This window comes from Oncorhynchus mykiss, chromosome 1 (assembly GCF_057628025.1).
Source record: "Oncorhynchus mykiss isolate SJ-2025 chromosome 1, ASM5762802v1, whole genome shotgun sequence".
Lineage (NCBI taxonomy): Eukaryota > Metazoa > Chordata > Actinopteri > Salmoniformes > Salmonidae > Oncorhynchus > Oncorhynchus mykiss.
The window spans coordinates 50,627,216-50,642,702 of record NC_143022.1 but is presented as its reverse complement, the minus strand read 5'-3'; the positions used below and the strand labels follow the sequence as shown (position 1 = coordinate 50,642,702).

Sequence of the window (15,487 nt, the reverse complement as noted above, 5' to 3'; positions counted from 1 at the left end):
ATTGATCCTCCTCCACCAAACGTACAGTTGGCGCTATGCATTCGGGCAAGTAGCAGTGTGCATGGTGATCGTCGGCTTGTGTGCGGCTGCTCGACCATGGAAACCCATTTCATGAAGCTCCCAACGAACAGTTCTTGTGCTGAAGTTGCTTCCAGAGGCAGTTTTGGACTCTGTAGTGGGTGTTGCAACCGAGGACAGACGATATTTACGCGCTGTGCGCTTCAGCACTCAGCGGTCCCATTCTGTGAGCTTGTGTGGCCTACCACTTCGCAGCTGAGCTGTTGTTGCTCCTAGACATTTCCACTTCACAATAACAGCACTTATAGTTGACCGGGGCAGCTCAAGCAGGGCAGAAATATGATGAACTGAGTTGTTGGAAATGTGGCACCCTTTGACGGTGCCAATGTCTGGAACCGAGCAAATAGAGGCATCCAACACATGGAAACCATGTGTTTGATGTATCGGATACAATTCCACCTATTCCGCTCCAGCCATTACCAGGAGCCTCTCCTCCCCGATTAAGGTGCCACCAGCCTCATGTGATTGAGATATATTACATGTTGAGACAAAGTGAAAGACTTAATATTATAAATATCTCACTTTGTGTCTATGCCTCAATTCCACCTCTACTGGTGCTATTAAGTGCAGTCAATCCGAGGTTTGGAGATGAGTGTCTGCCCCCCTACCTACAGTTACACGCCATCCCTTCCCCCGGTGAGCTGAAGTGGATAGCATATCATAGAATACATTATTATTCCTCTCTCTCCAGGGCGTAATGTTGTACATAGATTAGGGATGCACATATACAGTATCTCTCCCCTCTCTGCATATTTTTACTCCATAGTGTTCAGAGGTGTTCTGACATTTCTTCCCTTCACAACAGGATTAACACACACCACCAAGCTTATCTCCTTTATGGTGCTGGGAATTACTTCCCCCAAAAAATCAACACACAATTTTACCCCATCACATGTATTGTGCTCGACGCTTCGGATATTGTGCCCCCCCCCCACCCCAGAGTTCCCTGCTGATGATGATCCTGGGGGAGCTGGTCCCGTCGGAGGGGAAGATCAGACACAGTGGGCGGATCTCCTTCTCCCCCCAGACCTCCTGGATCATGCCCGGAACCATCCGTGACAACATCCTGTTTGGCCTGACCTACGACGAGTTCCGCTACACCTCTGTCATCAAGGCCTGTCAGCTGGAGGAGGTACGGATGGAGGGAAATATGCTGTCGCTCTGTCATATTGTCTGTCGGGCTGTTAGCTTGGTTAGAATTGTTTTGGTCTCAGGTATGGTCTTTGACGTTGTCGTGTTGGATGTTTCTCTACTTCTGCTTTCCTCTGTCTTTGCTTTATTTCCATCCACGTTCATTAAAAAAAAGATTTTTATCCCCTCTTTTTACCAGATGTTTTTTTTTCTTCTACTCTCTCTACCTCCCCATGTTCTCTTGCTCATCTCTTATTCCTAGCCCTGTTCTCTTTTCCTCCCTTGACTCATATGTTCCACCTGGCTGTCTACCCAGGAGCCTTTGTGAGGAGTTGAGATGTCATATTTCTCCAGTTCACGCACGCACGCACACACACACACACACACCCTTCCGTCCCTGTGTGGAGCCCCAGTGTTGAGTGGGGGGGGCGTGTCACTGGATTACTGTCCCTGACACTCCCGTTGCCATGGACACCCCACATTATGTCATTGGGACGGAATATCAGCTTGCTCAGTCACAAGCATGGATGTAGACTAGACTAGACTAGAGCATTCATTGTCAATCTGTGTTTCTGTCTATCTCTGTGTACGTGACCTGACCAGAAAACTCTGTGCAACAGAGCTACTGTACAGTAGCATTTATTGTTTTTTTACATTTAGACTACTGAGATGGCGTGAAAATGATTAGTGGCACACTGGCACCGCTCATGCCCTGGGGGTATTGATGATTTGGCGCAGATCATTTGGATGGTGTGTTACCTGAGGCGTCTTGAGGCACTGTTTGAAATGTGCGCCAGCCCGCCCCCCCCCCCCCCCAATAAGTGCGAAGTAAACCGCTGCGTTGAAAAAGGCTGTTACAAAATACGTTATGGAACAGCTCTGATGATGTGCCACGTCTCCTAGGCCCAAGTGTGTCGTTGCCTGTTTCGAAGCAAACACTACTGTATGCACCTATTTTTAACCCTTTGACAGCTCCCAATGAGCACCTTTTGACCTGACCTTTCAACTCTTCTGTAACTGTGTAATGTTCACCTGCATCCAAACTCTCAACGACTGAGTGACTTCAGAGGAGTCATGAATATTCCATCTCTCAAAAGAGAATATGACAAAAGAAATCTGGTATACGTGGTCTGAGACCGAGAGGATAAAAAGACATCTGTGTTCCCAGACGTATCAGACTGTGTGATCATGCTCCAGTCTATTTTTCGACCTCTCCTAGGACCAGAAAATGTCCATGGGTGGGCTGTTTCTTGTAAACCCCAATCATTTTGCACGTTAACAGTTAGCTAGCTTGTAATCTCAGCACCCAGAACCAAGGTTTATGGTGAGAGAATAGTTAGCTTGTAGCGCTAGCCACGCTTTTTTTGTCAGTTTGAGACACGGTGCCTTTTCTCCACTTGCTGTGTTTTACGACCTGTTAAACAACCTCTGAACTTAATTCCCAATGCCTTCCGTTTGGATAGCAGAAGTAGCGTTTATAAAGGTAGGAGGTTTTATGTATGACTAAATTCATTCTTTCACATGTTGGTTTACATGTTTCAGACATTTGTGTTTGAAATCATCTAGCTATTAAAGGGCGACTGCACTTCCTGATTTGGCCTCGTTTTTAGATTTGGTTCATTACGAAAATTAATGCTAGCGGCCATGACTGAATTCAAACGTGAGTTGGTTTCGGGTTGTGATTTGATGTGGGTGTCTTGGGTGTGTGTTCGCATGTGGGAATAGTTAGGCAAATAATTTTGCCCATTAGCTTCAGCTGGCGGGTGTGCAACAGTGGCTAAGTTGGTTTGACTCGCTCCGGGGCTAGTTAGGATAAATTATTACACAATATAAATGAGACAATATTTTGTTCACACCTTTGAGTTTTCTCCTTAAATGTTTTCAATATTTGTATATGAATTTCTACAATTTATATTTTGTTTTAACAATTTCTAACATGTTTTAACAAATCATAACATGTTTTAACAAATTTGAACATATTGTCCCATGTACATTGTGTTATTAACCGATCATCCCTAACTAGTCCCATAGTCAATCCAAATTTACCACAGGCATTATGATCGGGTTGCTTGCAGCTGCACTCCAAATTGATGATTACTTGTGCGTTGCCTGCTGTGGGCATGTGGGCAGATTTGAAACAAACCCAACCTTCATTTACGTTTGCGATGCAGTCACGACCACAAGTCTCACAAAACGATATTTTATCAAAAAATCCCATTTAACCTTTGTAGTTAATTTTGACAATAAAGTACATGTTTCTGACTCATATCGATGTTTTCTAAATGACAAATTGTTTTTTAGTGGCCATTTGTGAAGTTTTTCATACTCTTTCGATGTTTCAGTGTATCTTGTTTGATGTGGTGGAATTAGACTTTTGAAATTCCACCTTTCTGTCTTTCAGCTACTGTACTTAAAGCCTTAACTGCAGCTTTAAGTACATGTGATTTGATTGCTTTGAAGCTGTATACCAATATGAAAAAGTAATTGGATTTGCAAAACTCATTTATATAACTGTCACACGGTACTTTAGATCATCTTTTAACCAGGCCCCAGGTTATTTTATTTCACATTTAAACACTTGACTGAAAAACTAGGGGATGTTGAACTGAGTCAGTGCCCAGTTTAACCACCTTTTTTCAGGAGTAAATGACATAAACAAACTGTTTGTTTATATTTTTGTAGCTGACATTTCAGTCTGTTATGTCTACTAACACTGAACTTTTCTCTTTGTTTTCCCCGATACATTTACTACTGCTTTGACATTCCAATTCCCCTACCTTTCATGTTTTTGTGTGTGGGTGTGCATGTCTATGTCTCAAACATTTATCTAACCCTCCCCTGCTCTCCCCTCAGGATCTGGCCCTGCTGCCGGAGAAAGACAAGACGCCCCTTATGGAGGGAGGGGTGACCCTAAGTGGAGGTCAGAGGGCGAGGATAGGCCTGGCCAGGTACGTACTGGTGCGCACACACACACACACACACACACACACACACACACACACACACACACACACCTGTCTCTCAGCATGTACGTCCTGTGGAAACACTCATTCTGGAATGTGACATAATACTCTTGAAGGAAGAATGCGTCTTGTGTTGTTTTGCCCATGAGACTGCTGTTGTGTATACATGGATGTATATTCCGATACTTACAGTACTTTCTAAAATGGAAATGTCAATGGAATGTGACATGACTACAGGAAAAGGAGAACTGAGCACACCCCAATTCTCATTGACAGGGCTGTAGTGGAGCAGGTTGAGAGCTTCTAGATCCTTGGTGTCCACATCACCAACAAACTATCATAGTCCAAACACACCAAGACAGTCATGAAGAGGGCACAACAAAGCCTATTCCCCCTCAGGAGACTGAAAAGATTCGGCATGGGTCCTCAGATCCTCAAAAAGTTCTACACCATCGAGAGCATGGTGTAGACGACCCTTATGCAGGGAAGGGTGATCCTAAGTGGAGGTCAGAGGGCGAGGATACTGGCCAGGCCTATCCTCAGTTGCATCACTGCCTGGTATGGCAACTGCTCGGCCTCTGACCGCAAGGCACTACAGAGGGTAGTTCATAACTGGGGCCAAACTTACTGCTATCCAGGACCTCTATACCAGGCGGTGTCAGAGGAAGGCCCTAAAAATAGTCAAAGAATCCAGCCACCCTAGTCATAGACTGTTCTCTCTGCTACCGCACGGCATGCGGTACCGGAGCACCAAGTCTAGGTCCAAGAGGCTTCTAAACAGGCTTCTACCCCCAAGCCATAAGACTCCTGAACAGCTAAACAAATGGCTAACAAGACTATTTGCATTGACCCCCCCTATAGTACATGTACATATTACCTCAATTACCTTAACCGATGCCCCCGCATATTGATTGACTCTGTACCGGTACCCCCTGTATATAGCCTGTTAACTGTTATTTTACTGCTGCTCTTTAATTATTTGTTCAATATTTTTTACTTAACACTTATTTTTCTTAAAAATACATTGCTGATTAAGGGCTTGTAAGTAAGCATTTCACTGTTGTATTCGGCGCATGTGACAAAAAAGAATGGATTTGATTTTGATACTCTTGAAGGCAGAATGCATCTTGTGTTGTTTTGCCCACGAGACTGCTGTTATGGGACAATGTATGCATGGATAGTGCATCCTAATGGTCATAATGCCCAATGAAAAAGATGATTACTACCGAATCAATATTATTATTATTTTCTTCATTTGACTGTTAGTTCAGCTCCTGTAACTGTGGTGTTCTATGATCTAATTGGTTTTATTTCTGTTTTCTTTATTTTTGCAATTTTCTATGTTGTAGAATAATAATGGATACATCAAAACTATGAAATAACACCTATGGAATCATGTAGTAACCAAAAAAGTGTGAAATAAATCAAAATATATTTTATATTTGAGATTCTAAAAAGTAGCCACCCATTTCCTTGATGCCACTTCCACAAGTTAACTTTTAAGAAAGCACACCTTTTAATTGAAATGCATTCCAGGTGACTACCCCATCAAAACTGGTTGAGAGAATGCCAAGATTGTGCAAAGCTGTCATCAAGGCAAAGGCTGGCTACTTTGAGGAATCTCAAATATAAAATATATTTTGATTTGTTTAACACTTTTTTAGTTACTATATGTGTTATTTCATAGTTTTGAAATCTTCACTATTATTCTATAATGTAGAAAATAGTGAAAATAAAGAAAAACCCTTGAATGAGCAGGTGTGTCCAAACTTTTCACTGGTACTGTATATTCCAATGTTCCGACATATTCATTATTTATTGGTTTTATTGTATTGGGTGCCCATTTGCTCCCACTTAACAAAATACACATTTGTCAGTTTGGCTATATTGTCATAGTAAATGTATCACTTAAACTGAGTTGAATCCCACAGGGACTTAACTTCCTCATTTAAAGGCCTATTTAATTTATGACTTTTTTCCATTCACGTTTCCGTGTGTTTGTTTCTCTCTGTGTTTGTGTGTGCTATTACAGAGCTGTGTATAAAGACGCCGACCTCTACCTACTGGATTCACCTTTTACCCACCTGGACATTGTGACTGAGAAAGAGATCTTTGAGAGGTCTGTCTGTGGCTCAACACTGAGGCTTTAATATTGGCCGGGGCCTGGAGGATAGGGGAGGGTTGGTCTGGGCTGGGTGGAATGAGCAGGGTGAATGGTTAAGGAGAGGAGAGAAGGTTAAGGTCAAGTTGGTGAGATGTTATTTTGGTCGATCAAAGGGCTTTTCATGGAAATGTAACTTTCTCTGACAATCATGACCTTTGGTCTGATTTTTGATGTTTGTGTTATCAGCAACTTCCCACCCAGAAATGAGCACATGATTGAACAGAAATGCCTAAAGTAAAGTTTGATAAACTAAACAAAGGATACATGTATTTTCTCCTGCCAGGTGTCTGTGTAAACTGATGTCTTCCAAGACTCGCATCGTGGTCACTAGTAAGCTGGAGCACCTGAAGAGAGCGGACAAGATCCTTCTGCTTCACAACGGAGTGTGTTACTTCTACGGCTCCTTCTCCGAGCTGCAGGCCAAGAGACCAGACTTCAGCTCCCTGCTCCTGGGCCTGGAGGCCTACGACAACATCAACGCCGAACGCCGCAGCTCCATCCTCACCGAGACCCTCCGACGCGTCTCTATCGATGAATCTGCCGTCTTCCGTGGCCCCGAACCCATCCACCAGTCCTTCCGCCAGCCCCCGCCACCGATCATCTGTACAAACAATGGTCCTCAAGCCATCACCATTGCCGGGGGCGACGGTCTCACAGCAGCGGAAAAACGTAAACAGTCAATTATCCTTAATCCGTTAGCCCCGGCCCGTAAATTCTCCTTCATCGGTGCAGGATCCCAGAAAGCCCAGGCTCCTCCACCCGGGTCCACCACTATCGAGGATGCCGTGCGAGAGCTGTCAGAGAGGAAGTTCTCAGTGGTGCCCGAGGACGATCAGGTGAGGCTGCTTCTCTACTTATCTTCTTTGACTGAAGGGAGGTTTCTTGCACACAGACTAAGCTTAGTCCTGGACAAAGCAATGCTTTCAATGGAGAATCTCTGTTGAAAATACTTTTTAGTCCAGGACTACGCTTAGTTTGAGTCTGGGGAACCGGCTCAAAGTATTCTTATTGCGCTGTTTTTCTAATTTTTGAGAGGAGAGCTCGCATTTCAACTAAGCATTTCATTGCACTGTGTACACTACGCTGCTTTGTCCCGTGCATCTGACTGATTCATTGATTTGATTGCATGTACATCTGCTAAATGAAGTGCGTCTGCCAATAAGCATCCGCTAAATGGCATATGTTATATTATTATTTATTGTAGATTGAAGAGTCGCTGCCGCGGGGGAACCAGTACCATCATGGCCTGCAGCACCTGAGCGGGCAGCGCCGCCAGTCTGTGCTGCAGTTCATCACCAACGCCCGGGGGGAGGGCAGGAGGGAGCAGCTCCAGACGTCCTTCAGGAAGAAGCTGTCCGTCACGCCGCAGTGCGAGCTGGCCTCTGAGCTGGACATCTACGCACGACGCCTGTCCAAAGACAGTGTCTATGACATCAGCGAGGATGTGGACGAGCAGGATATGGAGGTAGGTTCAGTGAAGGGAGCTGGTTGGGTTCAAGGCAGGTTGGATGTTTTCCTCTGTAACTGCTGGTCTTCATGAGCACATGGAGGTTAGGGTAAAGGTTAAGTTTAGGGTTAGGGTCAAGGAATAGCCCAGGGGACGTCACCGAAAGTGCACCAGTGTTTGAACCGAGACATTTGAAGACAAAACACTAAGAACAGCTAGGTTCGAGTGTTTCATTCGAACACGTATCTTTTGTCTGTTTGCAGCAATGCTTTGCAGACGAGCGCAAGAACGTGTTCGACACGACGTCGTGGAACACCTACCTGCGTTACATCTTCACCAACAGGAACCTCGTCTACGTCCTCATCTTCATCTTCCTTGTCTTCGCTGTAGAGGTAAAGAAACGGTATTAAATGATAGCATTAGATAATACCTGTCTTGGAGATACTATACTAAACAATAAAAGTACTGTATTAGAGGGAATCAGAATCACCTTCTATGCATTATACGGATGTATAATTGTAGGATTTTTAATGAATTTATTTGCAAATTATGGTGGAAAATAAGTATTTGGTCAATAACAAAAGTTTATCTCAATACTTTGTTATATACCCTTTGTTGACAATGACAGAGGTTAAACGTTTTCTGTAAGTCTTCACAAGGTTTTCACACACTGTTGCTGGTATTTTGGCCCATTCCTCCATGCAGATCTCCTCTAGGGCAGTGATGTTTTGGGGCTGTTGCTGGGCAACACAGACTTTCAACTCCCTCCAAAGATTTTCTATGGGGTTGAGATCTGGGGACTGGCTAGGCCACTCCAGGACCTTGAAATGCTTCTTACGAAGCCACTCCTTCGTTGCCCGGGCGGTGTGTTTGGGATCATTGTCATGCTGAAAGACCCAGCCACATTTCATATTCAATGCCCTTGCTGATGGTAGGCTTTGTTACTTTGGTCCCAGCTCTCTGCAGGTCATTCACTAGGTCCCCCCGTGTGGTTCTGGGATTTTTGCTCACCGTTCTTGTGATCATTTTGACCCCACGGGGTGAGATCTTGCGTGGAGCCCTTGATCGAGGGAGATTATCAGTGGTCTTGTATGTCTTCCATTTCCTAATAATTGCTCCCACAGTTGATTTCTTCAAACCAAGCTGCTTACCTATTGTAGATTCAGTCTTCCCAGCCTGGTGCAGGTCTACAATTTTATTTCTGGTGTCCTTTGACAGCTCTTTGGTCTTGGCCATAGTGGAGTTTGGAGTGTGACTGTTTGAGGTTGTGGACAGGTGTCTTTTATACTGATAACAAGTTCAAACAGGTGCCATTAATACAGGTAACGAGTGGAGGACAGAGGAGCCTCTTAAAGAAGAAGTTACACGTCTGTGAGAGCCAGAAATCTTGCTTGTTTGTAGGTGACCAAATACTTATTTTCCACCATAATTTGCAAATAAATTCATTAAAAATCCTACAATGTGATTTTCTGGATTTTCTTTTCTCATTTTGTCTGTCATAGTTGAAGTGTACCTATGATAAAAATTAAAGGCCTCTCTCATCTTTTTAATTGGGAGAACTTGCACAATTGGTGGCTGACTAAATACCTTTTTTGCCCCACTGTATATATATATGCTACGCCATTGTTGAATACTCGTTTCTGATTTGCTTGAAGGGCAATCTAGATCGGGCATTATTTCCCTTTATGATTGATTGGCTGACAGCCGTGGTATATCAGACCGTACACCAATGGTATGACAAAACATTTATTTTTACTGCTCTAATTATGTTGGTCACCAGTTTATAATAGAAATAACGCACCTCGGGGGTTGTGATATATGGCCAATGTCATATATCATGTCATACAAATAAAGGCATTTCAATCAATTATATGAAGAGTGCCTTGGTCCTCCTTTCTTTTTGATGACCAATTCACCCCTTTTACCAAAGAGCACCTTCTGTGTCCCAAAATGTACTATTGTGTACCTTTAGTAGCACTTCCCTTCCTCCTCTTTCTACTACAGGGTCTCTGTTGGAACACAATTGCCTAATTATATTGCCTGTTGACAATTTAATTACAATGCAAGGTGCCACCCTCAGTCTAACTGTGTTTGCCGTGTGTTGTAGGTTGCTGGCTCTGTCCTGGGGATATTTCTTATCACAGAGTAAGTTTATTTTTATGTGCAATATTCATTCTACAGAAGATAATGGTACAGGAAACCTACAAAATAACAGCAAGAACCCTCTCTGCAGTTTAGAAAATGCTGTCGTAATGCTGTGCTGATAAACATTTGCAATACATGTTCAACATCAGCCTACGATCAATTGTGAACAAGTAGTATTCACCACAAGACCACCAAGATCAGCCCGATAACATATAAACAGCCCAATACAGAGTACAGTACTCAGACAAAAGACCACCATTCAGATACCATTGCAACCATTGTGCTTTCTTCTCTCCCTCCCAGTAAGATCTGGACAGAGGAGGCCAACCCGTCGGCGCCTAACTTCGTAGACCAGCAGCACGCCAACGCCTCGTCGCCCGCCGTCCAAAAGCCAGTCATCGTCACGCCGACCAGCGCCTATTACATCATCTACATCTACGTGGCGACGTCGGAGAGCGTTCTAGCGCTGGGGTTCTTCAGAGGCCTGCCATTGGTCCACACTTTACTGACCGTGTCCAAGAGGCTGCATGAACAGATGCTGACCGCTGTGCTCAGGGCCCCCATGGCTGTACTCAACACTATGAAGACTGGTGAGCGCAGCTGCTGAAACCCCTGGCTTAACCAAGCGTTATGCATCAGCTGTAGACACATAGTGTACATGCATCTACCGGTGTCTGAACACTTGAATGGCTAACTTATCAGTCAGTTGTCCATACAACCTCACAGCCTATACATCAATCAGTCAGTCTGTCAGCCTTTCAGTTAGTCAGTACGACCACCAGCGGCAGTCAATTCCATGCATGTGTTTTTCTGCCCTGTACTTTAGGTCGGATCATGAACAGGTTCACCAAAGACATGGCCACCATCGACGACATGCTTCCCCTTGCACTGTTTGACCTCATCCAGGTAAGTGGCCGTCTGCTCTGCCCGTCTCAGTCTCTATCTCTCTCTCTCTCTCTCTCTCTCTCTCTGACTCTTTCCTATTCTCTCCCTCCAGTTAACTCTGATCGTGCTGGGTGCCATATTCACTGTGTCCATCATGAGGCCGTACATCTTCATTGCCGTGATCCCATTGGCCGTCATATTCGTGGTTCTGAGGAAGTACTTTCTGCGTACGGGACAGCAGCTCAAACAACTGGAGGCTGAGGGTGAGACTGGGAGGGGGATTGGATGGGGCTCTTGACAGATTAACCTGGGGCTGGGGATGGAGAACTCTCAAGTACTGCAGGTGTGCGTGATACATCTTGATTGGCGAGAAAGATGGGCAGATCCAGAAGTTACATTGTACTGTGCAAGGAGGCGAACAAAGTAACGGTTATACATTCTCCCTCACCACAACAATTCCTAACACTCTGAAAACATTCCATACATTCCCCCCTAACTTACTTAGTGAGAAAGAAGTGTGTGTGTGTGCCGGGTCTTGGGACATTCCGACATTACTCCTCCTGATCCTGTCATTCCGAGTGTGTCGCCGATGGCAACAACAAGGCCTTCCCGCAGCCATGGAGAGAGAGAAAACGTGATCAGGGATTTCCTCTGGCTCCATCCTGGCATCGCTCTCTCACGGTCCCTCACTGAACACACACAGACTCACTGTCCCCAAAAGGACAAAACTCTCTCCCTGTCTCCCAATGCACAACTAGACGAAACACACAGTTAACCCCCACAACGGCAACTTTTCGATGACGTAGACGTCGATTAAGCCCCCCCCCCCCCCCGCACCTTTCTGATTCAGAGGGGTTGGATTGAATGCTGAAGACACATGTCAGTTGAGTGTGTTCTGTTGTGCAACTGACTAGATATCCCCTTTTCCCAAAACACGCACGACTGAACAAGACACCCACATTCTCTGTAACTGTTCCTTCCTGTGATCAAAGCTACTGGAGAGCAGAGAGGCTGTCGCTTTAATTTCTTCCTTCCATTTTAGTCCATTTCCTGCCTGTCTGTCCATGCCGGACTGTTGTAAGAGATACAGGTGTAGGATCTTAATTTGTATTGTCGCTGCAACAGAATTTGAACGTGTAGTCCAAAATGTTGCCTGATTGGCGTTTAGGCTGTTAGCTGGTCAAAATGAGGCAACGTGAAAAGTGGAATCCTGTTAATGTAACCGTGTTAATGTGGGGTTTTCAGTGAATTTATGTCAATCACCAAGCTCATCGTTATTTCCTACGTCTGTACAGGAGAAACGTCAGGGTTTAATCTCGTAACAAGAGCCTTGGTTTTATGCAATGTGGCATGAGAAAATACTGCACGCTCTTTATTGTTGGGACACTGTCTCGTACCAATCAAATCAATCACATTTATTTATAAAGCCCTTTTTACTTCAGCAGATGTCACCTAGTGCTTATACAGAAACCCAGCCTAAAACTCCAAAACAGCAAGCAATGCAGATGTAGAAGCACAGTGGCTAGGAAAAACTCCCTAGAAAGGCAGGGAACCTAGAGAGGAACCAGGCTCTGAGGGGTGGCCAGTCCTCTTCTGGCTGTGCCGGATGGAGATTATGAGAGAACGTGGCCATTAAGACCATATTGTTCCTCAAGATGCTCAAACGTTCACAGATGACCAGCAGGGTCGACTAATGATCACAAGTGGTTGTAAGAGGGTGCAACAGGTCAGTACCACGGGAGTAAATGTCAGTTGGCTTTTCATAGCCGATCATTCCGTGGTCGAGACAGCAGGTAGAGGGGGCGAGTTGAAAACCGCATGTCCGGGACGATGTCTGGTGAACAGGTCAAGTTTCCATAGCCTCAGGTAGAACAGTTGAAACTGAGCAGCAGCAAGTCAAGGTGGACTGGGGACAGCCAGGAGTCATCGGGCCAGGTAATCCTGAGGGTCCATGGTCCAAGGGCTCAGGTCCTCCTGGAGGGAAGGGAGAGAGGGAGAGAGAATTAGAGGGAGCATACTTAAGTTCACACAGGACCCCCGGCACATAGACTGTGAAGCGTGGTACACTTTTGACTCTTGGTGACTCCTTTACATAAACATGCCCCCTCTGGAACAGCAAACTCTGATGTTTTGTAGCTGACTGTAAGTCAGGGTTGGGGCCAGGAAGTGAATTGAAATTCCGTCAACAAGTCCACATCAACCATGCGTTTTGGTGAAGAAGTACATAGATATTGTGTCGGACCTCCTGTGAGTGATTGACTAATGCTTCTGTGTTTCTCTTCTCTCCCCCTTCCTGCAATCCTCCATTCGTTCTCTCTACTTGCCTCCTCTCTTTCTCTCTCTCCCCCTTCCTGCATCTCTCCATTCGTTCTCTCTACTTGCCTCCTCTCTTTCTCTCTCTCCCCCTTTGATACATTTGTCTTCTTCTATAAACTCTTTTTTTTAATCTCTCTCTTCCTCACTCTGTCTCTCTCATTCCTCCTCCTCTCAGCCCGTAGCCCAATATTCTCCCACCTCATCATCTCTCTGAAGGGTCTGTGGACTATACGTGCATTTGGTCGTCAGTCCTACTTTGAGACGTTGTTCCACAAGGCCCTGAACACCCACACGGCCACCTGGTTCCACTACCTCGCAACGCTGCGATGGTTCCTCTTCCGCTGTGACATCATCTTCGTCTTCTTCTTCTCCGCCGCAGTCTTCATCGCCGTGGGAACCAACCGTGAGTGACACAGACAGACAGACAGGCAGGCGCACGCACACACACAGCCCATTTTGACAGCTTAGAAATACGTTTGGGACATAGTCAGGAGATGCTGATTGCATTGCATGTACACATATTTACTTTCGACCTGCATAAATGCCAGTACGTTTGCATGCACCTGTAGAATGTCTCAATGGACCACAGTGTTTATGTTGGGAGTGAATTTCAGAGGTAATTTGACAGCGTTCGCTTTCATTAATATCTGTGCGTTTGTGTGTGTATAACGTCAGGATGCAAAGGAAGTGTGCTATTACCAGTGTGTGTGTGTGACACTTTGTGTGTGTGTGTGTGTGTGTGTGTGTGTGTGTGTGTGTGTGTGTGTGTGACTGTCCATTGATAATGTGTGTGACTGCTGACTGCCAAAGGATAATGTGTGTGACTGCTGACTGCCAAAGGATAATGTGTGTGACTGCTGACTGCCCATTGATAGTGTGTGTGTATTCCACAGAGGACAAGCCTGGGGAGATTGGCATCATCGTGGCCTTAGCCATGCTCATCCTTGGGACGTTCCAATGGGCTGTCATTACCAGCATCACTGTGGACGGACTGGTATGCACACACACACACACACACAGTTTTGATCAAGCATCACGGCAGATAGATGTGTATTTACATTCACAAACCACATTACCCGTGGTCAGTCATCAGTAACACAAGCACACGCTCCATGAAATATGAATCTCCTTGGCTTTGCTTGTGCGGGATACTCTACTTGTTTTATTGTTCGGTAAGAATATATTCAGTTCTCCTGTGTGTGTGTGTGTGTGTGTGTGTGTGTGTGTGTGTGTGTGTGTGTGTGTGTGTGTGTGTGTGTGTGTGTTGTTGTTGAAATGAGCTGCGTTCAGGCTCCGTGATTCTTCTAATCACAATGCAGGACATGTAGTTCTCCTCGTGCTCACAGAGTGAGAGGAAACACTCACTGTCATTGCCAGACTGACTGACACTACTGTGTGGGAATAGAACTCGTTAACCGGGGAGGGGAGCTCACTACTCAAACATACCGTCACACATTGCAGGGTAGTAGGGAACACACATGTACTTATTTACAGATTGTTTGTTATTCTCTCATGACAAGTGCACAGCACGTACACACAACTCCCTCCAATCGCTCTTATCTCTCCATCCCCTATTCCCCCAGATGCGATCGGTAGACCGGGTCTTCAAGTTCATCGACCTGCCTCAAGAGGAGCCCAGACCCAGCGGTGGAGGTGGTAAAGGAACAGACCTGGTGATCGACAACCCTCACGCCCAGGACTGCTGGCCCAACCAGGGCCACATGGACGTCCAAGGACTGACCGTCAAATACACAGAGGCTGGACGCTCCGTCCTGCAGGACCTCTCCTTCACTGTGGAAGGAGGACAGAGTGTAGGTCACTCTCTGTGTGCGTGCGTGCCTGCGTGTGGCTGATGAGGGGCTGATGGTCCTGCTCTCAGGCGGGGAATTCAATATATTAATCTCTCTCGGGCTGTTAGGAGGCTAGAGAGACTCAGACTCCCTGTGGTATGTCTTGAGAGGTAATTAGGATAGATACAATTCCTAGTAACGAGGCCTGAGGGAGACTATCTTAGTGTCAGCACTTTAGCCTACCGCCCTAGCCATTAGCTAAAGCTTCCCGTTAATGGCCTAACTCACTGACGCTCTGGCCTGTGGGAGAGTGGTTCTACACAGTGTTTTGGAAGCTACTCTGGAAATATAGTTTACCAAGTTACCAATTACTTCTCACTGAAAGAAGTTAAGCTACGCTAAATCTACCCTTAAGAAAAGTATAGTTGACTTAACAAAAGTTACTTCGAAAAAGTAGTTCACTACATCAAAACTACTTACTGGAAAATGTGCATATCTAAATCTGAAACGTCATCGGCTAACAATCAGAAGAACAGATCTGGAGTCAGATGTAAACAGAATGTGTCGT

General features: G+C 45.3%; 1 protein-coding gene across 1 annotated transcript in view; it reads left to right on the top strand.

The window, feature by feature from the left end:
* LOC110532369 (cystic fibrosis transmembrane conductance regulator) overlaps positions 1-15,487 on the top strand; it is a 41,551-nt gene that overhangs the window by 20,417 nt on the left and 5,647 nt on the right. The window contains exons 12-24 of the mRNA XM_036979287.2: positions 1,019-1,210; positions 4,063-4,157; positions 6,205-6,291; positions 6,620-7,172; positions 7,541-7,801; positions 8,047-8,175; positions 9,891-9,928; positions 10,232-10,518; positions 10,755-10,834; positions 10,926-11,076; positions 13,305-13,532; positions 14,023-14,123; positions 14,713-14,940. Of these exons, the coding sequence (XP_036835182.2) occupies positions 1,019-1,210; positions 4,063-4,157; positions 6,205-6,291; positions 6,620-7,172; positions 7,541-7,801; positions 8,047-8,175; positions 9,891-9,928; positions 10,232-10,518; positions 10,755-10,834; positions 10,926-11,076; positions 13,305-13,532; positions 14,023-14,123; positions 14,713-14,940 (2,430 nt within the window). The remainder of the gene's footprint in view (positions 1-1,018; positions 1,211-4,062; positions 4,158-6,204; positions 6,292-6,619; positions 7,173-7,540; positions 7,802-8,046; positions 8,176-9,890; positions 9,929-10,231; positions 10,519-10,754; positions 10,835-10,925; positions 11,077-13,304; positions 13,533-14,022; positions 14,124-14,712; positions 14,941-15,487) is intronic.